At 43.6% G+C, this 26,996-nt stretch overlaps 1 protein-coding gene and 1 long non-coding RNA gene across 2 annotated transcripts in view; one reads left to right on the top strand and one right to left on the bottom strand.

Annotated features, from left to right (window-relative positions):
* The window catches only part of LOC109444523 (uncharacterized), a 127,426-nt gene extending 108,137 nt beyond the window's left edge, over positions 1–19,289 (top strand). Inside the window, exon 8 of the long non-coding RNA XR_012491657.1 lies at positions 19,179–19,289. This is a non-coding gene — a long non-coding RNA (uncharacterized LOC109444523). The remainder of the gene's footprint in view (positions 1–19,178) is intronic.
* The window catches only part of TRPA1 (transient receptor potential cation channel subfamily A member 1), a 46,819-nt gene continuing 36,049 nt past the window's right edge, over positions 16,227–26,996 (bottom strand). Inside the window, exons 20-27 of the mRNA XM_074318641.1 lie at positions 26,595–26,684; positions 24,849–25,018; positions 23,191–23,320; positions 22,589–22,771; positions 19,843–19,911; positions 19,283–19,396; positions 17,657–17,754; positions 16,227–17,024 (exon numbers count right to left, since the gene is read on the bottom strand). Coding sequence (XP_074174742.1) covers positions 16,820–17,024; positions 17,657–17,754; positions 19,283–19,396; positions 19,843–19,911; positions 22,589–22,771; positions 23,191–23,320; positions 24,849–25,018; positions 26,595–26,684 — 1,059 coding nt within the window. The 3' untranslated portion in view covers positions 16,227–16,819. The remainder of the gene's footprint in view (positions 17,025–17,656; positions 17,755–19,282; positions 19,397–19,842; positions 19,912–22,588; positions 22,772–23,190; positions 23,321–24,848; positions 25,019–26,594; positions 26,685–26,996) is intronic.

Genomic DNA, 26,996 nt, shown 5'->3' with positions numbered 1-26,996 from the left:
TCTGTATGTCATTTTCAAAGTTCCCACAGCATAGTTTCCCACATTTTCTAAAGAGAGGAATTTCATATTATAAACATTACACTCAGAGCCTTTACTGTAACAAGTAAATTATTTCCTTAATTTTTGTCTGAATTCCCAAGTACACAATGCAGAGGTAAACAGAGCTAGCCAGCCTTTGACCATTTAAAGCTCGGAAGTATTTATATATAAATCCAGGAGCGCCGCGGCCCATGCTGTGCAGGGTGGTACAGACTAAGTTACCCTGCGTTACAGTGCGTTCTCTGCTTGTAATTTCCTGTTTACTTAAGGTAAAGAAGGGTCTGGCTACCACAAGCTGGAATCAGGCACAGGCCGTTTGCACCCACCACGGCTGAAGTTCCAAGGACCATCTCTGTTTTTGAAACAAGCTGTGTTTACTCTAATCTCCACAGAGTTGAGCCCAGCCCATTTCCTCATCTGTGTTTATGCTCCATCGCTCTATTTACATATTTCTCCCAAAGCCTATGATCACAGCTGCACACATTGTGATTCCCGTCCACTAGAAGGTGACACCTTTTCCTGATGTATCACATCCCGCAACAGCTACCTCATGGCATTGCCCAGTCCATTCTCTTCGGCTGTTCCCTGTCTGAGGATTTCCCAGTAACATCGGAAATAAAAGGGAAGTCGACAGTGATTCCATTTATTTAGTAATGCTCTACATCCCCAGCTTGACGAATTGCTACTCATTCCACCCTATCTCTTAAGTTGAGTCAGAGTGAGAGAAATGTCAGTCTCCCCTGCTGCAGTGGGAGCAGCTTGACTCCTGAGGCTGAGCCTGGCCATCCTTTGTGGCATCACCATTATTAGCTCAGTGAGGGGTCCCTGTATTGCTGGCTGGCTACCTACCAGTACCTTTGTGTCCTACTTCTCACTATAATGTCTTTCACAGTGTAACTGTGATTGGTGATTAAGCCGTTTGCCCTCAAATCAAGTACCTAAGAAACGTTCCTTTTTGGTTTCTGACTAATCTTACTATTTTCAGCTGCAGTGCTGACTAATCTGCCTATTTTCACATGCAGTGCTAAGTGGACTTACAGAAATGCAAAGTCAGGGGGTAGTTTAAGAATTAGCAAAAGTCCCTTCATGAGAAATTCATCTAACATCCAGGGACACCCACGTGGATAGCTAAAACACATTTTGTGAGGTTATCTTATAATTTTATGACTAGATCTACAAATGAGCCCCTGCACAGGGACAGAAGATAAATAGACCAGATCGACTGGAAATTCTAGAGAACAGTTAAGGGATGACCCTTCTCAGTTTCTGTTCTGATTTAGTTTTAACTCTTGTAGGGTATTACAGACTTTTTACAGACTCCTGAATATTGCTCCTCGAATCCAATGCATGTCAACCTCAGGCTATGGCATTTGGGGAATAATTCTTTGTTGAGTCCTGTGCATTGTACGATGTTGATCATCATACTCACTAGATGTAAGTAGCATTTCCCCCACCCCAGCTGTGACAACCAAAAGTCCCTGTCCCCATTCTCTGCTCCCCCCACCCCCACCACAAGTACCAAGGCTTTAATCCTATACTTCTAAGTCAGAGGGCGGGGTAGGGAGCAAGCTACATCTCCAAGTGGGTAAAGGTATGTACTTCCTATGGGCCTCACGTAGACCCTACTGAAGGGAGTCAGCCACTACCCATTTTGTAAAGGACCCCTCCCCTAGGGGACTTGCCCTCAGGGATGAGACACCTCAGCCAAAAAAGGCTTGGTATATGACACTGAAAATAAAAGGTAAGGGATGGGAGCCAAAAGCAACCAGCAGAGGAGCCATAACCCACACCAGGGAACTGCAGTTAGAAGGCCCTAGCAGACCTTGGAGAACTCACAGTAGCATGCTTTGGACATCTGCCCTACCTGAGGGCACTGGCGTTAGATCAGAGCTGTGCTCATGAGTGAAGTCTTCTGCTTTCCCCTTCCTGTAGGAGCCAGAGGCAGCAGACTGAATGTGGAAGGTCAGATGGGTGAGGAAAAAGGAGGGGCCCAGTGAGACACAGCCTCTCCACACTGCAGGCTTCTAAGGCCAATCACACTAGGAGAGCGGAAAAAAAAATAGATGAGAACTTTGAGTTTTCAGAGTGAGCTTTTTATTACCCAAAAGTGACCGGAAGGTTTCCATCAACAGGTGGAAAAAAGTGAGCCCTCAGTATGCACTGGTAGGACCAGCCTTAGCATTGCTTTCAGCTTGTAACTTACCAAGTGTTCAATACTACACCAGACTCCCAGCCTGTTGTCCCAGTTCCACACTGTTAAGCTTCCTCTCCTATACGTGGTCCGCTTTCCTGGGTATTAGGTTCTTGCTTCTTCAATTTCCTTGAATGTCTTTATTTTGCATCCTATAGTGAGGAGACGCATCACTGCTCACTGTCCTCCCTCGATGTGGTGGTGAGGGAATCGCCACAGAGTTCCCGAATAGCATCATTATCTCGTGTGATCTAACAAGATAATGTTAAGTCGTATTCAGATAAGACATTAAACAATTGAAAATCACCATGTTGATGAAGCTATTTCCTTTTCATCTGATTTCAGTCATTCCGATGCCCTCCAGACGGTCGCAAGGTCGTACTAGTGTCATCCTTGGGAAGATCTCAAGCTCAGAGCTGGAATTTAATAGCGTTGTTTTGTTTTCGTTACATTTATTTTATTTATTTTATTTTTTTTTAATTTTATTTTATTAAATTTATTGGGGTGACAATTGTTAGTAAAATTACATAGATTTCAGGTGTACAATTCTGTATTACATCATCTATAAATCCCATTGTGTGTTCATCACCCAGAGTCAGTTCTCCTTCCATCACCATATATTCGATCCCCCTTACCCTCATCTCCCACCCCCCACCCCCGCCCCCGTTACCCTCTATGATCACTTTCTATTTATTACAAACAATGTTGATTTTTATTAGGGGTAGTGTTTCCAGTTTTCTTTAGAATATTATTTATGTGTATAAAGCAAGTCAATTTAAAGGAAATGTGAAGTTATTGATAGGAGACGGGGTCCGGAGAGGTAAAATCCTGATGGTGGAAGGTGTATGTCTAAAGTTTGGGGAAGTGCTTTGGCGCATTTACTTCAACTCATCAAACGTCCATAACCCAATGTTTCTGCTCACAAAGGTGTTACGCCACATGTGGGTGCCCCACCACCACTGGCTGGCCACCCGATTGGCACAGGTGGCCTAGCAAGTAATCCCTTCTGCCTGAGATGACTAGTGGAGAGAAGGCAATGACAGGCATTGGTGGCTACACCACCCTGCCTGGTGTCAGATTCTCGGGCACCCTTCTCAGCTCCCCCAGTCCAGCTGGTAGTTGGATGTACCCACTGAATCCATTTTACCTGTAAGGTGGATCCCCTCTGCAGGAGGGGTGCACTAATCTCCAGTGGTGTGCAGGTGATAAATGTGTAACGGGCTCTAGGGGAAGGGCTTGTTTGTGACATTGGCTGCCTGCAGTGGTCCAATACGCCCACCTTAGCTGATTTTGAACTGGCTGTGTTTAGAAAGGGGCTGAGAAAATTCCAGAAGATTTAACACCCGCCTCTGGGGAGGTAGCACAGCTCTGTACGCTATCTCCACTGTGCGTATTTGATGGTGTGACTACTCCCCTCACCCCCCATGCCCGCATTGTTCTCTAACCTGTAAGCTCCAACGAGGAGAAACCACATCTGTCTTATTCACCATGGCAACCCCATACCGAGGTCCTGACACCAGGCAGATGCCCCACAGCTAGTTATTGGCTAATACTTATTGGCCGACGACCTGCAGTTGAAAGGAGTTCCCACACATCTTCCAATCTTAGTGATTTAAATCGGAAGTCCTTTAAATCTTAATGATTTCTTAAGTTTAGGAAAGTTAGAGGATTTTTGTTTGTTTTTGTATTCTTTTTGTTTGAGCAGCAGACCTGCGTGGCTCCACCGTTTCAAAGAGCAAGTGTACATTTGTGGGCGCTAGAGATGAGCTGGGCTGGAAGGAGGTGGAGCAGGGCTGATCCAGTCAGGTCCAGGGTTCAAGGGCGCCTGCCTCTCGCAGCCAGCCAGCGCCCCCAGCCAGGGAGAGCAACCCCACGCTGCGCGCCCTCCTGCCTGGGTCCTGCGAACTCTGCGCTCTTACAACTTGTCCTCAGAGTCAGGGAAGCCTGGACTGGCGGCAAGCATTCCTGCCTGTGCCACCCCGGGTGGGGCATTGGGCAGGGCGGGGCGAGGCTTGCGGCTCCGGAGAGAACAAGGTCGGTGACACCGGGCCCAGGAGGTGGCGCGCGGCTCAGGCGCTGCAGGCGAGGGCGCTGCGCGGCGCAGGGCGCGAGGGACTTTGGTTCCCCCGCGCCGTTTCCTGAGTCAGTTACACACAGCATCCACCTACGTGGCCACTCGGCGCTCTGGGACATTGGTGGTGACAGCCTGAAGTATTCGGAGCTTCACGATGAGTCCCGAACTGCCTTCACCATATGCCTTTATAAAAGAAAAAGAAAAAGAAAAAGAAAAAAGATTAATTTACACTAAAGCATATAAATAGGAAAGAATAAAGAAACTGAGTGTAATGCAGAAGATTGAGACAAACCTATAGTTGCCCTTAAAGAAGGGAAGAATATGCCTTTTCTATTTCATTCCATTGTAGTTCAGTAGTGAAACCTGGCAAGAGTGGAACAGTGATTTTTTTGTTTATTTGTTTTATGTCCGTAATGCCATTATTAATGACACCCAATTCCTATTTCCTAATAAGTACTGTCCTTCACTGCTGTCTAGCATTAACCAGATGAATGATTTTTTTCTTTCCATACTGTTTTCCTAAGCTCCTTTCCCAGCCCTATGTATTCAGATGTAAAGTGGAGGACGCAAGTCATGTCTCCTGAACATGTGGTCTTGGGCTGTGATGTCTGTGTCCTGAAAAACCCTCTGTGTCCTGCCCACCCAGGCCCACCCTGTGGCCCAGAGTCTCAGCTTATTGTCAGTTCATCTTGCCTGGACCTCCATCATCCCTACCAGCCCTCTTTCCATGGGCTTTTCTCCAGGTGCCATAATCTCACAGGACTAGATGTGTTCGCTGGGCAGAAAGTGTGCAGCAGAAAGGGAAAGTCTGTAACTCATGAGTAACTCGGGGAGATGACTAAAAAAAGTACTTTTCCATTTTTGCAAGTGAGTTTCAAGTTTCACTTTAATAAAACTCTAAGTTGAGAAGCCTCTTAACTTTACATTGAATACTTCAGTTCCCAAGCCTCTGAAACATTTTCTAAAAATGAGCTAAAAGTTGCTTAGGCAAATATCAAGTTGCTTTCATGTTTGTGTTCCAAGTATAGTCAATACGTCTCTGAGCATATACAGGAATGGCCTTTGTTTCAGCTGTCTCCAGTTTGTTTCAGATGTATCCAGTTGCTCATATAAAATTCCTATTAGTGTTTTTGTGAACTTGTTAAACAACAAAATCAACAAAATACTATCCTTAGACTATTTAGAAATAAAATAAAAACAATTACTCACAATATTAAACCTTTGATCATCTTTATTTATAAAACGCCAACCTAAGAATTGTAATTTTATCAAGCTTCATTCTGAGTAATTTGCATAATCTCTTAACAGTAGGAAACGAAAATATAGAAAATTCAAAATCATACTTTATAAGAGATAAAAGTTGTTGCTGTGCTCCTGAATCTTCATAAGCAAGCTTATCTGGAGGTTGAATTAATTTCTCCTCTCAGGATGAAGGGATAAGAAAATGAACCCAGCATTTGGTAGGAGACAGTTCATGTTCTAACAGAAGAAGGGTTGGACAGGAAAGTCCCTTGGTCTCTTTGCTTAGTTCGTGTTCTCCCTATTTCAGTTTCACGATAAAGCAGTTTTATGCTTTTCTAAAGATGGCAATTTTCATCCAAACCCTCTCATGGCTATCTTAAACTGTTTTTTATTCTTCTGACATATTTGTAGGGCTGTTTTGGCTCTTGCCACGTGAGACTAAATTTTGATGCAACTTCTAGAATCTAGAGTAAATCCTTCTTCTAATGTCACCCATTAGTTCAACAATCAGTGGTGTGCTAGACCTTCCAATATCACCTTGAGTGCCTGATGTCAAGTTTTCAGGAGTTTTACAGGTACCCACCTATTCCCCGCCCTCCATACATACTTTTTCCCCCATGCTGTTGATTACTGAGGTTATCAGGTCAGGAAGAAAGTTACTAACTAGTCCTTTTTGGGGTAAATATATTGGTGGCTGTGGACCAGCAGCTATTGACTTCAGGGCATGTGCAGAGAGAATCGGTGGTCTGAATACTTCCACCTTAGCTAGGGGAGAAAAGGAAAGAACTCTGGGAGTGAAAGACTGGTAGCTGTTTATTCACAGTGCGGTGAGGTAGCCTTCTTTAATCTCTCTCTCTCTCTCTCTCTCTCTCTCTCTCTCTCTTTTTCTCTGTCTCTCTCCAAATTCCAAAGTTAGCTCTAGGAGAAGTTCTGCTAATTGGAAAGGAGGGGGTGATGGAACAGCAGTATCACATCTGCAGTTAGAATACTTACTGCTACTTCTACCAAACCGGCCTTAGGTGGGCTCTGCTTCATCATTTAAATATTCTGACCTAAGTGTGAGCAAAACCCCTTGACTGAATAACTGGCTCACAGCTGAAACAGGAATAAAATATCCAAAAATAAACTCAGTAAATTCTTGCGTAAAGAGAGATATAAACACACAGAGTGTCATAAAACTAAATAATTTGGCTTGCAAAAAAACGTGCTTGCTCTCTGGGGGCTTGCAACTGTTATCCCATTCCCGTGGACCTCCAGAAAGAAAAGAAGACCTTGCCTGGAATAAGTCATTAACCAGTGTCATTGTACTTCCCTTCAGACTGATTTTCTGCATAAGGCTGGCGGAAAGTGCAGACACACGGCATTGTCTGCAGCCGCTCACTGTTTCCTGCGTTCACTAGGAGTGTTACACACATGGCATTGGGTCCAGTGCTCCCTCCATCTCTAAATTACAAATACTACTTTATAAAAGTCCTTTTGAGTAGCCTTAGAATTTCTGGCAGGCTTCAGCACCTCCAGGACTTTTGTCTTTCCTAAATAGTACCCTGGTCATTAGGAATATATGTATTTTCTCTCAAACAGTGATAAAATGTGACCCAACTTCACTGAAGAAAATATTTAAATAGGGAAACTTACTTTTGAAGTCAAATAAGGTATTCATAGTCCTTTCCTTTCCCATCCCTGTGAAAAATGAGCAAATGATAAACAGAAACATTTGCATGTTTGTTATTTCTTTTCTGTCGTTCTACTTATCTATCCATCCATCCATCCATCCATCCATCCATCCATCCATCCATCCACCCACCCACCCATTGCTTAGGTGGGGAAGCAGACATCTGTCATTTTGGTTGCCTGGCATTCCATTGGTTCTGACAGGAGCTCATCACAGGGTCTCTCCCTCCCCTTAGAGGCGGGCACATGAACCAGACTGGCCAATCAGAGGTATTCACCACCCTAACCTCAATGATTGTGGCCAATTTTCCCCAATATTATTTTACTGTATTTTACATTATTTTATAATATTTCACTAAATAAACACTAGTTATCTTTGTCTAAAATCTTTAAAACCTTAGAAAAATTTTAAAGCTGCCTATCCAGAAAACAAAAGATTTTAAAGGTGTTTCAGAGACCCAGGCATTTCCCTTATGGTTTCCGGCTCTCGTGTCGTAATGATAAAAGTGGTTCCCATCCCACAGTAATGAAAATATTTCTATTGGGGCTTCATCTTTTGCACATAGTTGTTGCCCATCAGGGATTTTTCCCCTTAATAAAAAGTGTTAGTTTTATTAACACCAAAAAACAGTCTTTTTATACGTCACGTAGTCAGACACAAAAGGCTGCATAGGGTGTTATTCTACTGACATGAAAAATCCAGAATAGGTAAATCCGTGGAGACAGACAGATGGATCCGTGGTTGCCAGGGATTGAAAGTGAGGGGAATGAGGAGTGACCGATGGATAGGTACTGGGTTTCTCTTTGATGGAAACGTCCTGGAACTAGATAATGGTTGCGATGTGACGTGATGGTTCTGAAAAATCGTGACTGTATTTAATGCTACTTAAATGTAGACTTTGAAGGATCATAGAGTTGTTACTTTGTAAGTTAAATTTTATTTTAAAAATTTATTTAAAATTATTTAAGGGAATATTCTAAGAAAAATATAGCTTTAAAATATATGTAAGAAAAAAATAAAAAATAAAAATTTAAATGCATTTATAGGGGAGGGGAAAGAGCTGTGATACGGCTGCTGACACAACCTTTGGCTCAGGACCCGGCACTAAAGGCATTGCAGGCGCTGAGGCCAGTTGCTGATAAGATGTAGGTGGAGGTTGTAGCTGTTATACTTGACTGGAAGCTGTGCCTTGAACTTGCTCTGGTTCCAGAGTTGGAGTTGGCATATGTGCTTGTTATCTTGAACGAGACCTGTGGCTTGAACCTACACTTGCTCTAAAGTTGAAGCTATTGTATGAGCTGCTTGTTCCGGCTCTTGAACTTGAACGAGAGCTTTGCCTTGAGTCTGATCCAGATCTGGAATTGGATGGAGCTTGTGCATGTTCTACCTGTTGTTGAGCTTTGACTTGAGCCAGCACTGGCTCTGGAGCTGGTGATGGTATATATAGGTGCTTGTTCTAGCCCTTGAACTAGCATGAGAGCTCTGGCTTGAGCCTGCTCTTGGTCTGTAGCTAGGGGTGGTGCCACTGGTAGTTCCAGAGCTTGACCTTGAATGAGAACTGTGGCTTGAACTTGCACTGGCTCTGAAGATGACGCTGGTGTAGTGCTTGCTCTGGCTCTGGGGCCTGAACAAAAGCTCTGGCTTGAGCCTGCCCTGGTTTTGCAGCTGAAGCTGATCTAGTTGTCTGTTCTAATTTTTCAGTGTGATCCAGAGCTGTTGCCTGAGCTTGTCTGGCTCTTTATGTGGAGCTGATAAGAATGCTTATTCTGGCTTTTGAGCTTGAACAAGAGCTGTGGCTTGAGTCCGCTCTGGCTCTGAACTTGGAGATGGTATCAGTGCTTCATTTCCCTCTTGAGCTTGAACAGAGCTATTGCTTAAGCGTGCCATAGCTCTGGAATTGTCATAGGCACTAGAATCGCATTTGGCATTAGCTTGTGAGGTGGTTCTCAATCTCGCTCTGGAGCTGGTTCAGTAGTGCCAAGAAGAGAAAATACTATCAATACGTCTGCCTTTCATGTGCCTTCCACAGACATAAAATCTTTCATACCCATTCATGAAGTCTTGGTGTAAATACCCCCCTCCAGGAAGTCTTCCCAGACTGCAGTCCATGAGGACAGTTTTCTGAGCCTACTCATTGCTGCGGCCAAACCCCAGCCTCTGGAAGGTCTTCTCACTGTGGCCCGGTCCCATCCCCTCCACACTCACCCACATCACCCACCCCACGTCCTCCTCACTAATCATGTGGAAGGATTGCAGGTCCATGTGGACGGGCCCCTGGGACTGGGCGTTCAAACAGGAAAGTCTGTAGAAAAATGCCAAGATACTCTTGACTGAACATGAGGTGAAACGGCACAGAAGCCCCTTTTCTGATACTCCTCCCGGTATGTGGAAGTGACTTTGCCTCTGGCCACGGCAGGGGCTGGGCCGCGAGGGTGGGCTGGGGGAGGACATGGGGACCCCAAGCCTTTGAGAGCAGGAAGCCAGGACAGATGCCAGGGGAGTCACAGGGCAGCTGCAGGGGCCCAGGGGCCCCTTGGCTGTGCGGGGTCCGGCATGTTGGGTCAGCTCAGCACTGCATTCACCCTGAGCCAGCACTGGACTCTTGGTGGTGTGGGGAGGAGGAGAGAGCCCCAGGGGTCAGCTCCTGTCCGGTCTCCCGTGTGGAGCTCTGTAAAGACAGTGCCGGCCACCAGGTGGAAAGCCACAGAGCCCTTCTCTGCTGGTTCTCAGACCCTGTGACTCTACTACACACACACACACACACACACACACACACACACACACACACACTCCTATGACATCCGATGTCACTTCCAAAAGTCGGATGGCTAACCACTTGCCCACTCTGACCTGTGTTCTCTCTCTCTTTCTCTCTCTCTAAGTCTCTGTCTGTCTCTCTCTCAGGTCCCCCACTCTGGGGAACAAGCCTCTCTGCTATGAGTTGCTATCTGGAGAGGCCCATGTGGCATTGCACTGAGGGAGACCAGCAGACAGAGAGGAAGTCTGGTCTTCAATCCAAATGAATCCCACCGTACCCCCCGAGAGAGCTCAGACCCTGAGGGAAGCAGATCCCGCCCCCGTTAAGTGCATCCCTGGCATCGCGAGAGACATGATGAGAAGCACCCAGCTGAGGCATGCTGGTTTCCTCGGCCACGGCAAGTGTGTGATCCTGTGTTTCTTGGTTAAGCCATGAAGTTCAGGGTAATGTTGTCACACAGCCTTAGGTCACTAACACAGTGTCCACACCAGGCCTTGGCCCTGCCCTCCTCTCCCTCCCCCCACCTCCTCTTGTAAGCCCTTCCCATCTTCCCAACACTCGTGGATATTGGTGCCACTTCAGATACCAGATTGAGCTAAGTTCTCTCTGCCAATTAGCAAAGACTCACCCTCAGTAGCTACACTGGAGGTTGAACAAGCATCAGATCTTTTTTCAAACTTTGCTTTAGCTATCTTCAAGTGTGAGGGTGACACCTTCCTTAAAGCGCCACCGTCTCACAGTATTTTATTCCCTGCAGGAATTATCAGAGCCTTTATGAAGCCGGTGAGCGCTGGGAACCTGGAGTGGGGGTGTTAGTCTGTAGCACTTCCCATATCTGACCATAGATTTGTACTGAATGACGTGCCCCTCGGTAATACCGTGAACCAATCACTGGGGCGGTGCTTCTCAGACTCAGTCATGTGTGTATGAGTCACCGGGCTATCTTGTTCACATGCAGGTTCTGCCTCAGTGGGTCTGAGATGGGGCCTGAGATTCTGCATTTCTGACTAGCTCTTCGGAGATGCCCCTGCTGCTGGCCCACAGGCCATACTTTAAATAGCAAGGTACTAGAACATAGGTGAGTCAGGAAGAAATATTGGGCATTCCATTGGAAGAGCACATGACATCCCTGAAGCATATCCTGCTTACTGTGAGGACCAACTGTTCAAACAAATACACTGTTTACAGGGAATGAGAAAATGTGGGACAAACCCCTACAAAGAGCAAGCTTTGGAGGGAGCAGAGAAAAGACCAAAGGTAAATAGCTCACCTAGGGCAGGTCTCATCAGCTGAAGGTTAGGAGGTGAATTCGTTGGGAAAGGGACACAGGGTTGGTTAGATAGCCCCGCAGTTGGCATATGGACTAAGGTAGCTTCATTTTTGTCCTTAAAATGCAGATAAGAGCAGAAGAAAGCCAGGCCCAGTATTGGTTCAGATTTAGTTAGTTTTTTCTCTCTCTACCCACAAACTCAAGTTTCATGGGTTATGAATTTTTAACTCTTTCTTATTCAAAACAAGATATTAATGTCAGAAACTAGAGGGGGTAAGAAGTGGGCTGGAATGAAAAGGTTAAGCTGGGTCAGGTGAGGCGGTAACACTACAAAATGTAATCAGATATTTAAAGGCTTCATAAACCCTCTTGTCTCCTACAGGCTCATCTGTTTGACCAGGTACTGTTCGAGCCTGGCTTGGCCTAGCTGACTTCTCTCCTGGTTCTTGGCAACTGATTTTGAATACCCTTTGTGGGTCACCCATCTTGAGTGTAGAGTTGGGATTAGCCTGACAGAGGTGTGATGATAATTCTCCCACGATATTTCTACCAACGATGCATTTCTACGAGCTAGAGCTTGACCTATTTTGATAACTTATCTGAAACAAAAAGGTTAATAACTTCCTAATGGATCAAAACTTTTATCAGTGTAGAGCAATATTTTTGCCTAATTTTATAATTTTCCCCTTGAGTACTTTGTGTTAAGTTTATTTGGTCACGTCTGCTATTTACATTTTTAGATTTGTCTTTGCTCATTGTTCTGTAATGCTAGTTTATTCTCTAGGAATTAAATTTCTCAACCCAAATACGGAGTATTTTGCCTTTTACTGATGATTATATTTGTTGTCAGGATTAATAGGTTTTATTTTATTTGTGTAGTCTTGTTGACGTTTTTGGATTTTTGTGGGTTTTGACGGTTTTTTCTTTTTTAAAGCTTTTTTTATACTGTTAATTTTCCCTTTTTTTAAGGTATTGGTATTTATTGTGTTTGAATTATGTTTGTGGTTACAGTTTTTAAAAGAAATTACCAAACCTATATTTCTAAGCTTCAAATGTCAGGTATGAAACAGAATCTTTAACTTTGATTTGAATAGAATCCACTCCTTGCTAAGAAAAATGAGTTATTTAGTATGTTTACCATCCCATTCACCACCCGTTGCTGTGAAATGCAAACAGTTTCTTTTTTATGGTTGTCAGACCTGCAATCAATACTGAAGGTTGTATAGTGCTCACTTGGTCTTTGAAATGTACACAGTGGAAATTTATGAATGGGTTAGTCATTTCCCCATAAACATCTGGGTCCTGTGTCATACACGTCCATGCTAAGAGATCGGTGTTCCTGATCTCTTAGAACTTTTGTTGATAAGTGAGAATTCATAGATGAATCTCGTATCAAAGTTTAGGCTCAGGCATCATCAGTTAAAAATAAGTTTTAAAATAGTCGAAAACTACCCCCCCAGTGCCCAGTAGGTCCTTAGGAAACATTCTTTTCATGTGTCAGCCCTGTGTTTTATTGCTCTTGTCTTATCTAGTAGAATTGTCACATATGTCAAATGGTGCTTCTCATTATAGTGAAAAATGAAACAAAAGGTGCTTTCCCCCCATTACCTTTTATCCTGAAATAGCCAAAATGTATACACAGAGCCCCAGAATAAGAGAGAGTTTGACTTTTCCTAACTTGTTTTAAAAGTACAGTGCAGACAGGCTACATCCAGCTGGGAATTCTGTGGGTCACAAGTGTCATGCGCAGGGCAGAGTTACGCCCCAGTCTAGAGCTGACTTGCTAGAATATTTACATGGTAAGGTCAAGATGGAGGTGTATTTTCTTAAATCTTCTCCTTTGAAGGGTAGGATAGCTGCTTAGTGACTAAGTTTTGTTTGTTTTTTGTTTGTTTGTTTAATCAGTGATACATTTCTTTAATTCAGAAGCATCTGATACTTGTGGTCCCATCAAAAAATTTAAATCACACACATAAAACTCTATATTAACACAACAGCCCACATGTATAGTCTTAATTAGCTGTGTCCCCATCCGATTTGTCTAACAGTAAACTCTGTCATTTGAAATATACTGTTTCAATCCGATTCTACATTTTAAAAATTATGCTCAGGATGCATCTATCCTTATGAACTTAAATTCTGCCGCTAATTACTGTTTCCTGATACTTTGTGTATATATACGTGTAATATTTTCTATGATAATAGATTCTCAAAATATTTAAAAGCAAATAGTAGCAATAAATGAACACATTTAAAATTATACTTATTGTTGCTATTGCCATATTAAATGGTTTAATCAATCCCCACCCTTTTTCTCACGCATCCTTTCCAAGCATGAAAGGACCTGAGTCTTAGGGCACGTTTTACCCAAGCTCTGAAGCTGTGCCTGCTCTGCAAATCTCTGTTAGTCTGCTCTTCAAATTAAGCATCCTTAGGAACTAAAAATAGAACAGAATGACTAAGCAGCTACGGCACTTTTTGGGCCCCATTTTATTCTGTTTTCAAGGTGTGTGATGGTCCTTGTATCCCAATCGCAGGGGAAACTAAAAGCAGCAATTCCACTTTTCACAGATAACTGCTCTTGGCTGAAGCACATCATTGAAATCTCGCAGCATTCTCTCCATACCAAGGAAAATTGCCACATTTTGATGATTCTTAGTATCCGTGCTAGGACTTACAATGGCAGTATCAAACATATCTCAAAATAGCTTCCTAGAATTTAGCGTTCCCTCTCACGGGCTGTTTTTCAGAGTTAAAAAATATATATTGACACTGCTTAAAATTTTTTAAATTTTGAAAACGTAGACCTATCCCATAGCCAGTACACTTCCTGTTATGATATCAACACAGACCACGTTTCAAAGTTCTGTGGCAGGATTGCCATTCCCCAGTTAATGGAAACCTTCAAAATCCTTGATTGGCCTGGTCATGTTCTGGCTGTGTCATGTACCAGCTTGGATCGAATCCATTTCAAGGCACAATGTGGGGCAGCACAGCAATTACAGCATAAAACGCACAGTAGGGCTGATAAGGTGAGGGTTAGGCCTGTATTAATTTGGGTAAGTGCTCTTCCAAACTGAGAATCACAGGTGACCACTAGATGGCGGTACTCAAACTGCCACAGGACTGGAGTTTTTTCTACTCCTAACGACAATTTGGTTTAATGCACTCCCCCTCTTATTTAAATTTGGATGGATATATGTTTTTTAGCAAACTTAAAATTGGGAACGTTTTCCAAGTGACACTGGATGGCGGTACTGCACACATTTTTACAGGCAGTTCAGTATTGTGGTTCTGGGACTTGTCTGGTTTCCTTTTGTAGCACACTCAGCATGGGACAGGGAAAGGCCCCAGGGCATCACGCTGCTTGAGGCCCAGCTGTCTCTGCGAGGCCCCTGCTGCAGTTTCAGTCTTTCACAGGACCTGACTTACATCTCCAGGGCTGCTGAAAGCGCCAGCAACACAGTAAACTTGGGCCTTGCAGGCTTGTCTGGTTGGAAGACGTTGTGTCTGCCTACGGTGTCCTGAAAGTCAAGACGCCCGCACCCCTCAAACCCAGCTCCCGCTTTGTTGGCGCTGTGATCTCCTCAGACAGCTCTGCCTTCCTCCGTCAGTGCTCTGTGTCTGCCCAGCATAGGTTCTTGACTGACCCGAGGGGGGTTTGCATTACTGAGGCTATTTGTAGGCAGGAAAACAGTTGCCTTTGTTGAGCCACTTGATTTCCTGCTGCCTCCCCTGCCCCCTCCTTGCCTCCCCACCGTGTTTTCCTTTTTTGTGGAAGTCCTTAAGTGAGGACTTAAACTGAGGCTCTTGCTTTGCCCCTGGCCCATGCCTGCAGCAGGTCGTGATGAGAAATGTGAGTTCTGAGAGCAGCTGTTTCGGGGGGGCTGCAGGAGAGCTGGCTGTTACTGTAACGGATTCCTGAGCGTCAGCATTGCTTCAAACTTGGACTCTTGCAAGTTTGTTCAGAAGGTTCAGTGAAACGCTCCCTTCAGGTTCTGCTGCTATTAACAAGCTGCTGAGACCCATTCCCCCTCCTGCTTTCCTCCCCTCTCTCCTCCCCCTCCTCGTCCTCCTTCCCTTCCTCCTCCCCTCCTCCCTCTCCCCTTCTTCTTTTCTCCTTCACTTCCCTCCTCCTCCTCTTCCTCCTCCATCAGTTTTTAAAAACAACTGAGCAACTGAAGTTACCACTGATAACTTTCTCTCGTGAGAGTTTTCTTCCTCAGTACCCATTTTTGGGTTTTTTTTTCAGTTTTGGTTCTAGAGAGGGAATTATATCTCCTTTAGGCTACTAAGTACTTGATTCGAGTACCATTTTCTACAGCTGCTTGTTCCGTATATCTAGTCATGGGCCGCCTAAATACTGTAATACTACAGCACCGATTGAAGCCTCTTTAAATTAGTGCCACCACCTACCTTTGGACTTGCAAGTGGTCAGTTTCAGCCGAAGGACGAGCATATGTCACTGCCTCTGTAGGTTTTCCTGAGGTAAAGGAGCCTTCAAGGTCTCTGTCAAGGTCGTCTGTTCAGGCTCAGAGTCAAGCACACCTCTACAGGGCTCTGGTTTCACTGCTGATGTTAAGTGAGTATAATAACCCCTATATAAATAAAAACACCTCCAAAACTACACTGTTCAACATAACAGATTTACAGACATGGCCAAAGAGATTCCTTAGAGTGGGTCTCTCCTTGGAGTCATGAAGGAAAGAACACGAGAATCAGGGAGAAAGGGAAAACAAATCAACAGAAGCACCTTGAAAAGATCAATGACGAGGCAGGCGACTGATTCGTCGTTTGTACTGGACATCAAAAGAAAAAGGGTGTGTGTGATGGAGGGAGGCATTTTTGCACATCTCAAAAAACTAGATGCAATGAACGGTTCACACAATAACCACTGGTGTGACTATACAGGTTTCACATTTATTATGATCGTTGGCAAACAACACAGAAACACGTTATCATAACATAAGGTCTGTTAGTTTGAGCCTCAACTCAGAGTGACATCAGGTGTGCTGGGAGTAGCAGGAAGGGTGGGGCCGTTTACTGCAGTCAGAACAGAGCACACAGGGGTCCAACCGTGGGGTCTTCCAACACACACACACGCACGCACACAGAAGATGCCAAATGGTAGAACCCAATCTAATGATTAACTGTGTAATGCATTACATGTTCTATATCGAATCATCAAGCAGGAATCCAATATTGACATTTGTATTCTAGCTTAACAGTTACATTTATTACTCCTTATCATTAAAAATGTGTGTTGTAGCAAATTACTTTCTACCCATTCAAATAAAGAGAGGTAAAGTCCACCTTGAACATAACAGCAAGGATCTTCTCAATAAAGCGTGACTGGCAGAAAATATGAATAGAGAGAAAGAGAGAGTTCACTTTTACAGGGGATGTAGGAACCAGGGTTTTACGTGTAGTGAAACAGAATCAGATTTCTGCTTTTTCTCACCCCTTCCAAATTGGAAATTAGACCCGGCGCATACATGTGTATATTTGTGTTTAATATACAAGACATACATACACAGGAAGCCCTGCTGGGTTGGGTCACTACTGCTAAGGGGCTAAGGGTACTGAGCTTTGGCTCTTACCGCTCTCAGCACAGAATTCCACTTGCTGTTCCTTTGTTCTAACTGCTCTTTTTTATACCTGTCCTGGAAAGAACTGTGGTTATCCTCATCCTCTGTCTCCGAGATGATTTCCATCTTCTGAATGATGAGCTTAATGAGCTCATGCTGTTTTTCCAGAAGAGAAGTCAGGTCCTTCAGCCTAAGGGCACACAGGTGATTCATGAATTTATTTCCCGTTATTCTTTTAGCGCCTCTGAGTGCAGAAAGACCTGGGTGCTATGTGTTCTGTATCAGGTGAACCGTGCTCTGGTTACCCTGCCTCAGGGGCAGTCAGAGTCCCTCTAAGGAACACATAGTTTTAAAGTTGAAGTGATTGTCCTATGGTTACGCTGTCGGTTCAGGGCTGGTTTATTTTTGTTCCCATTCTGGAGATTAAAACACTGCTGCATAGAAAGGTTAAGTGGTCATACCATTAGCAAATAGTTGAGTAGGGCCCTGAACTGAGGTAAATAAGCCCTAAAACCCTCACTCTCACCCACTATCTACTGTATAGCTTCTCTGGGGATCCTCAAAAACTTTCAGGGCTTTGATGTGTGAATTCATATGGCTCTTGAGAAATGCAGCTTAAAGTGCTGATTGGCAAATAGCAAATAAGTTATTGGGTCTGAAAAATTCTCTCACGATTCTCTGTCTATGAGCCACATCAGTCAGTTACAGCACGCCTTGAAACATGAGATAAATAACGCAAATATACAGTATAACCTTATACGATGCATCATTGTTGAAGAGTTTTAAGTTTCCCACATATAGATAAAAAGAAAAAATACATACCGGTATTTCTGCTTCAATATTTCTACTTCTAAAGATGTGTCGACATTTGGTATTTCTTGTCTTGCTTCATGGGTGCAAAAGATATAGTAAAATATACTCTATGGGATAAAAGAGGAACAGTTACTCAAGTTAAACTCAGTTCAGGAACTATTTCTTGAACACATGCTATCTATAGTTCAGTGACTGAGCCAGGCAGACTCGCACAAATATTTTAAGACACAGCCCTCGTGTGGCTCACGGCCTGGTGAGAGAAACAGACATGTAAAGAGCTATATAACGAAATCATACACATTACAATAGAGGAAAGCACAAGATGTATAAATAATATAGGAGGAGGGCACTGGAGTGGAGGATTGTTTAGGAAAAGTTTTAATCACGGCATTTAATATGCTCTCACAAAAATGTCCATCGTAAGTGGTGGTATTTCACACAGGATTAGTTGTTATCTCCCTAAAACTGTTCTGCACCATTAACCAACACAACTGAATTATACATGGGCAAATTTCCGAAATGCTATTTTAATGTATTTTTTAAATTCTGCATCTTTAAACCATTGGTGGACTGGAGGGGATCCAGGGCAGATGTGAAATGACCAGGAATGAGGTAATTCTAGGAATCCGGGCAAGAGAAGATGAACTCAGGACTGACTGCAGGTGACGGGAAAGGAAAGGGCGGGGTGAGGCCAAGCCTGACAGCCTGCACAGGCAGGTAAATGCTGGGCCTGCCGTTAACCGTGCAGAAGGACGGGGCTTCTTCCCTCTTGCCCTGTGGGGGATGTCGGGAGGGGTTGACACAAGGGAGGAGGCAAGATCATGAGCTTGTTTCGACCAAGCTGAATTTGAGGAAACTTTGAGACACACCAGTGAAGGGGGCAAGTAGACAGGGGCCTGGAACTCAGAGCCCTAGGCCAGAGAAATCAATTGCTGAGCTCCTGTGTTGGGATAGTAACCGTAGCCATGGATATGAGTGAAATCAGAGAGGGAGAGAGCGTAGAGTCAAATTAAAGCCTAGGGTGACACGCAGATTGGCTTTATCAGTTTATGACTGCACAATGGAAAATTAACCCCCAAGGATCTCAGAAAGAATATTCCTTGAGATAAGAGGGAGCCGAGGGACAGTGAGAATTCATGTCCAGTACTTCTGATGCTTAGCGCATAGTCCCTTTCCTATGATAATGCAATGGCTTGGCTTAGTCTTTGTGTGTTTTCTGTGTGTGTGTGTGTGTGTGAGTATGTTCATGTGTGTTCTACATATGACACAGACACATACATCTGAATATGTATGTAAATGACATGTGATTGGGAATCACAGGGGTACCTGCCCTGTAAACGCGATCCTTAAATGGTACAGCTGGTCTACCCACCCATCTGCTCTCACGGGAACCTGGTACATATTTAACAGTAGAGCTGAGGGTGAGCCATGTCGGAGAAGACAAAGGCCTCGCTTTGCACTTCCCATCACTTTCACAGCCTGAGTTCACCATGCGCTTTATTTTTAAAGCACAATGATTTGTTTCCAACAGGCAGAGCAACTCGGAGTCTATAAAAGGGCACCCAGGGATAATGCGGTGAATGAACGCCAAGCAGTGTCACCTTATTTATGTCTGTATTTCTTTCACGTACTTACTAATAACCCTCGACTGTATCTGCGTCTGTTGGGATACACGATGATGGATTTCTGATCCACTTTGCGTAGAAACCAGAGTGGCAGCTTCTTCTCTAAGTTGGTGTGAAGTTCCACCTAACATGCATTTTGGATTTACAGATAGGAATCATTAGTTAGCATCTGGAATTCTTACATGGCACAGAAGCAATTGTCAGTACCACCAGCTGGAAACCTACTCCTGTGTCTTGATTTTCGCAGGAGCAGCCAGGCTGCCAGGTTCCTTCGCCCCTAGTTCCTGGTCTCCATCCCTCCCTCTCAGCTCATCTACTGACAAGATGGGCAGGCTACCTGGCTGGCCACATGGTGACATGAAAAGAGGCTCAGGCCATTGCTCAATGACTCTGCTGAGACGGTTGCAGGAAACGCTGGTCATGTTTGCTTCTCTGACTGCAGCAAGCACAGAAGTGCTTAGCCCTGAGAGAGCACCCATGTTCAACAGCTGTTCTCAGAAACCAGCGCTGTCATCTGTGCATAATGAGGAAGGGGCTCCTTTCCATCGGTTTTAAGGCAACGGGACTTACCTGCATAGCAATCCTCTTCAACAGTGCGTGCTTCTGCACCTCTGCAATATCCCCAACTGCCAAGCCAATCTGAGGGACAACACAGCGTTGAATCACTGGTTTCATGGCTGCCCTAAAGATGCACGTGAGTTCTCTCTGGCTGTCATGGGGGAGCGGGTATGGAATGTACACGTAGTGGCCTCAGAACACTTTTTTGTGGAAACGCCTCACAGAAAACCGCAAAGCCCAGGTACCTTTGTAACAACGATGGCCGCCTTGGTGCATCAAGTAATCTTAAGTGTTATCGTGAAAAGTTAAGACATACAAATTAATCTGAAATTCATTGTAATTTAAAGTAAATATTTGTTCTTTTTGGAGAGGACGGGGTGATGGGACATCAAATGCAGTTGGGAGAGCCCTGCAGTGTGGTTGAGAACTCCACGCATTGAGCATCTGGGAGGTGTAGGAATTAATATCTTACATATGTGTAGCAGGAAAAGGTACACTTTTTAGAGGTGGGTGAGGCTCTGGTTGAAAAAAGAAAAGTCTAGAAATCCATGGCTCAATAGAATTAGGTGAGGGGAAGGTGTCAGCTCAGTGCTCCTCAATCCAAATGGAATCAGCTCACATTCACTCACTCTTTCATTATTTGTTAGACACTCAGTACTTGTCTGTGCCGAACCAGCCCCCTGCTTGCTGCAGCCCAAGAGGAAAAGCCAGTCCCAGCTGTCAAGGGGCTCAAAGCCAACTAAGCTGCACGAGAGAAGGACTCCATCTGTCCAGGTCACCACCATATACCCAGGGCTGAGAATAGTACAGGGCACATAGTAGGCACACAGAAGGGCTGCTGAATGAATGAACAGTGAGAGAGTATATTCTCGGGTGTCCAAATAACTAGCACTGAGAACCATATAGAGTCAGCAAGTAGGTTTTTGGCAGGAGAATGTGTTTTTGCTTTTTAATTTGCAAGCCTTGAGATGGGCCTTCTCTCTAGATCAGCCCCCATCAAAGCCTGCGGTCTTGTAACTGTGCTTCATACATCAGATACTTGCCGGGGCTCTGAAGACATCTGAGCCCCTGAGTCACAGACTTATAGCTTGTGAGTCACTGCGCCTGTGAGTCTAATTATAATTTGTTACTAATACAAGCTAATAATATCAATCAAATACTATTACTATTTAATAGCAGACAACATTTATTGAATGTATATCATGTTTGAAGGGCTTTGTCTGAGTTCATTTCATCCTCACAATAGCCTAGGAAGTAGGCTTTATTATTATCTTTCTCTGATCTGTGTCCTCAAAACCAAGATCATGCAAAGAAGGGGCACCAGATTCAGACGAGGGTGACCGAGGTGGGGAAGCTGGTTAGGAAAGTCTGCCCAGGAGAGATGACGCTGGAGCTGAATGCTGAAAGCTTGGAAAGATGGGCGGCTTCCCAGGAAAAGGGAGAGCAGAGCCCAGGAGGCAGGAAGGGGGGCCTGGCACACCGAGAATGGGCATAGTATTTGGGTAAGTCCTGCAGACACGGAGCAGCTGCATAAGATCTGGGTGAGTTCCAGGTCACAAGGACCCTTGCGTGCTGTGCTCGTGGGTTTAGACCAACTGAACCTTTGGAAGCGTCATCGGAAAAAACCTGAAAGAGCCACTGACGGGCCCAGCTTTTCATTATCAGAATATCACTGTGGTGACAATTTGCAGGAGGGATGAGACCGAGAAGTGAGATAAGATGGAGAGACTTCTGTCTCTGCAGCAGGGTGGATGGAAAACCATGAAGGCACAAGCCATGGGGAAGTGGCTGTAAGAGGCAAACGCTTATTGGAAGAACTGAGGAAAAGGAGGGTGGGTGCATGCAGACTATCTTCCATTGTCAGACTCAGAGAAAGTATACTGAGCATGTGCATGTACGAATCAATGACTAAGGAGAAGGCATGCCCTGTGATGCCAGCTAGGGCTCTCCATGGACTGGAGCTGCCCATGGCGGGAGCAAGTTCTTGGTAGAAGGGTGTGGTCTCGTCTGCTGAGGGTGGTCAGCCGTTGGTCAAGAGGTGGCACCTGCACAAGAGGCTCTTCCCCACTTAAATCTCTGGTCCATGAGAAACTCGGGAGTAGAGATGAGCTGTCACTCCTTCACTCCGTGCAAGTGTCTGCCTAATCTTTGACCTCCCTCTTGACACCCCACAGCAGCACACACTACTCATCTCTACTTCTTTATTCTGCTTTCGTAATCCTTCATAGTATTTACCACCCCCAAGGCATCGTGCTGCATGTTTATTTGTTTACTACTTCACTTCGTGACTAGTTGATGCTCATGTGAGGACTGGGTGTCCATCTGTTTTTTTCCCAGGACCTGGATCAGTGTCTGGCATTTAGAAGATTCCTTTTTTTTTTTTTCAATAGGTTTTGTAGGTTGTTTTTTTTTTTAAATAGGTTTTTTTGTGTGTTTTTTTTTTGTTTTGTTTTAACATTTTTTTAAATTAGTTTCAGGTGCACAAAACAATGTACTAGTTAGACATTTATCATTTATATCCCTTACACAGTGACAACCCCCCTCCCCCCATGGATTTGCCAAGGGAATGCATCTTTGCATCCTCTGGGCCCCACACTGTGCCTGGCACACCCAAGGCACTAAATGAATGTTGACCGAATGAATTTTCTAGGTGTCCCTTTTCCCTTCATGGAGGGAGATTAAGGAGGCTGAGACTAATTAGCGTAATTAAGTGCCGCAACTGATCAACCAACAGGAAATATGAGGATAAATTACTCACCAGTAAATTCATGAGGACAATTGGGACAAACATGGTGAAGATAATCAGTTGGGCAAAGGACAGAATTGGGTATGCCAGTTCATTTCTCAAAAATGGTTCTAGGAAGGCATCACGATAATTAATATCTCCCAGCATCATGCTGAAGGTCTGGATGATAGAAAGCACTGGAGAGCTGAAAGCATCCTGAGGAAAGACAGGAAGGCAAGAATGACGTGCAAAGTGCATACAATGGGAAAATGTTTCCTGGAGACTAAAAAGATAAAAATCATAGTTCAAATATTTTTTAAAGTCATAGCACTATCGCTACTAAAATACAGTGATAAGAGCAACTAGTAAACTGGTGGCACAGTCATAAAAACGATCTTTTCTACACATACCACAAATCACCATGCACTATACGTAAACTTTCTGACCACGAAAAAAGTCACTTAGCAGGATTCTACTGTTTCCTGCTGTAACAATCGTTTGCATGTTAATACATCAGGTAAAATGAACGTGTACAAATGTGGTTGTGTTATTACTAATTTTCTACACCACTAAGATTTAAGGATAAATGTAGGTTCCCCAGTAGTCACAGCAACAAAAGCAACCAGCTACCTCACCTGTATACTCAGGAGGACGTAAAAGCTGAGTCCGAAAGCCAAAAGCAGGAAGATAAACACGACGGTAGATCTCAACAGAGTCTTCATAATTACCTCCAACATAACGATGAAAATGCCACAGTTTTCAAATCTAGGGAAATTAGAAAAAGGAAAATATTTATTCACTTTTCTGGTCCAAGGGTATTTCGTTCAGTGTCAGTATTTCTCATGCACGAGTCTTCACAGAGCAGTTCACTGAGGCCAGTTGCTTTTAAAAGGGAGACATGAGACTCCCTGGTCGAGTCTGATGTTCAACCTGTTTAGCAGCCTGCTTTGTTTCTTCCTTTTTTTCCCCCTTCTTGTTCATGTTTAATTGTTTTACGCCTTGACCACTGGACATTCCTTCAACCTGAGTAGAAGAGAGAAGTCAGAGCTTCCCAGGATCAGAGAATGCTGCCATGCACTTGACCAGGGGCTGGAGATGAGCTGTGTGGCCTCTGGTGGGGAGTGAGCTCAGACACCCCAAGGCCCCTGCCCCCGGGCACATCCACGGGGCACATTCGCCATCCTCCCAGCTTCCCGAGCTTTCCTTTCTCTCCCCCAGGAACCTGCACTGCGAAAGGTTTGGGGAGAGGATGGGTGTCATCTGGCCGTGACCTTGTACTTTTCCTTCCGTAAAGATGCTGCCTTAAAAGGGAAGTCACACGATTTTAAAGCTGAAAGGGACTTCTGAGGTCTTAGGAACTAAGTTCCCAGAGACACCCAGCAATGGTTTAAGGTCACTGAAGAAAACAAAGCCAAGCCGTGGCACTGCCTGCACCTACCTGGAAGCCTCTTGACTTTAAGGCCACTGTCCTTCCCACCCTCTCCGGTCCTTTCCAGGAGACGGGGTTCAACCCACAGCACTGAGCTCACGACCCAGCAATGCAGACTGTACAGTGGGCAAGGCATGTTGCTGAGGTCGGAAAGACCCTGGTCAAATACCTCCATCTGACCTACTAGCTGAGATCTTGGCCAAGTTCCTTCACTCAGATCTTCAGCTTCTGTTTTTACACACTGTGAGTAGTCACGTTTCTCTCTTGTTATTATAAAGATTATGGGAAATAACTTATTCAGCTCAACAACTGTGGGAGGTAGGGGAGCTGAGCTCTTTCTTCCCCCTCTAGAATCCTTGTAATTTAAAGTAAATGCTTACTAAATAATACCAGGCAAAACAAGATTAGCCGATACTTTTATTCCTGTTTACTCCCCACATTTAATGGAGATTTGTCGAAACCTGTGGTTCTTGTCCCAGGGTGATTTTGCCACCCAGAGGATAATTGGCAATTTTCTGGAGACATTTTTTGTCACCTGGGTGGGGGATGGTTGCTACTGGCACCCAGTGGGCAGAGGCCAGAGATGCTGCTAAACGTTCTGCAGTGCACAGGTCAGCCCCCCACCCCCACAGCAAAGAATTATCTGGCCCCAAATTTCAGTAGCGCCAAGGTGGAGAGAAACCCTGGTCTACACTCTGAACTCCAAACCTCCCTCCCCTTTTCCTCGATGGTATATAAAAGATATCTTCCCGGTCTAAAACAATTGGAAAAGGTATAAGCCAGTTATACGTTTATGGTAGTTACAGTCTTCTTTTGATATTAAAAATGCCTGTAGGATGTAGAATTCCTCCCAGATGGTTTTACCTCTGAAGATAAAATAAGAAGTTCATCCAGTACAAGTAAATAGCAATCGCCCCACACTGCCACTGCACGTGAGCTGGAATACCCATGAACAAGGGCGACACGAAAATGATGCTGGTGGTGTAGATAATCCATTCAATTCCATTGCTGTGATCCAGAAAGTAATTCCTTTTCTGGGGTTGAAAAGAATGAAGAATTACTACATGGAGAGACCAAGACGTGGCACCTTTTGGACTCTTATATATACGTATGTAACTAGTAACCATATTTTTCTGGTGTTGCAGCCGTGGAGATGTTTAGGACCAAGGAGCCAGCCCTTACCATCCCGGACTGAACTCAGAGCCCTGGGTATGTATCATTTTGGAGTTGGCCCAGCCTCTTCTTGTGACCTGTCACTTTGAGAGTCTGATGCCTAAGGAAATTCTACGAGTTTCTGGGTTTTCCTATAGAGTCCACTCCATCTCAAGGGAGCTCCAGGAGGCCTGCAAGTTAGTCATTGCTTCCTGCCTGTATGTGGACATACTTAGGGATTTCTCAGCATACAAATGAACTAAAGCTGCTTCCCAGGAGGTCTGAGACCTGTGCTAAGACTCAATTACCATAATGGTGTGGTGTCATTTCCCATTCTTAAAGATGTCATGTAAAGTAGACCATTTAAATATCCATTAGAAAATGGGGAGACCAGATTTGATAGAGAAATCATATAATTTTACAGTTCACAATCTGTAATTCTCATGTGTAAAAATGAAAATAATGATAAGAGAGATTAAATAATATGCCCTAAATCATTTAACGTACAATGGAACACCAGAGTCTAAGTCAGAATTGTGGCAATTACTGAAAGTATATATATAAAAGTACTTGCAATGTATATATGAAACAAATGCACAGCACGATTATATCATGCAAACACTCGTGGGCTCATACTATGTAACAAAGTAGATTTTCACTGAAAATGAGGGAGTATATAAAAGGTATAGAAATTATTTAAAAACAACAAAAAATACCCCCAAATTCCCAAAAAGCATACCCCCAAAATGAAAAATAAGACTCAGAAATAAAAGAGTGATGCCATTTACCAACCAGAGCAAGGACGTGCAGATAATTTACATAATTCTTGGGTCTGATCTGAACTCAGTTCACCCATTTACAAAAGTAGAGTATAAAGTAAAAATTATGTTATAAAAAGTTCCCAAATTGTATTATAACTTGAAATTTTATCCAGTTAAGAAAAGTATCCCTGTTAGGAAAGGAATTCAAAGAAAGACCCATTTGAAATGGAGTCTCGAGCCAAGAAAGATTTTTTTTTAATTTTATTAAATTTATTGGGAGTGATATTGGTTAATAAAATTATACAGGTTTCAAGTGTACAATTCTATAAACAGTTACATTCTAAATGATCAAATTCAAAATCTAATTATTCTGTTAGCAAAATATTAAACCAATATCAGAGAAAACACAGAAAAGTTATTCTTAAGTTCATTTGTAACAAGGCAGACCTGTACAGCCTAGTAAAATGGTAGCATCTCTGCTTTAGATCTTTCCAATAGACCAGCTAGCACAGGGAGCACACCTAAAATCATGTGAATTCTACATTTTAAAAAGTTTATGTTTGGTATTTCCAATCTATACATTTGTCAAAGTATGTGATTTTTATTCTGACGTACATCATTTCAATAATAGTTTAGCAATTTATGTTCTGCCTATTAAAATTTTTACAATTTCAGAGATATAAAATGTATTGTGTACCTGTTGGAAAATTTGGATCAGTTCTTTGCAATATCCAAATAAACTTGATAAAAAAACTAAAATCATACAAACTTTTATCGGGTAGGAATTCTGAAACAAACAAAAAAATGTATAAGATAAGCAGTTATGAGGACACACATTAAAACAGCACTGTAACTGCTTTATAATTTCCACAATTAAATATTTTGTTTTCCTTTTGCTTCATTTCTATGTACTGCCCAGATTTGCTTTCAGCAGAAAATTACTATGGTGCTAATATGAAGACAACACATACTCATTTCATAATGTCCTCACGAAGAGAGGCTCAAAAATCGCAAACTGAATTCTAAAGGTAAATGAATCCATAGATCTATCTAAAACTCTGTTTTACTGTGGTAAAATGCATGTAATACAAAATTTACC

The sequence above is a fragment of the Rhinolophus sinicus genome, linkage group LG14 (assembly GCF_036562045.2).
Source record: "Rhinolophus sinicus isolate RSC01 linkage group LG14, ASM3656204v1, whole genome shotgun sequence".
Classification (NCBI taxonomy): Eukaryota; Metazoa; Chordata; class Mammalia; order Chiroptera; family Rhinolophidae; genus Rhinolophus; species Rhinolophus sinicus.
The sequence above is the reverse complement of the archived record's forward strand: the minus strand, read 5'-3'. Positions and strand labels throughout refer to the sequence as shown.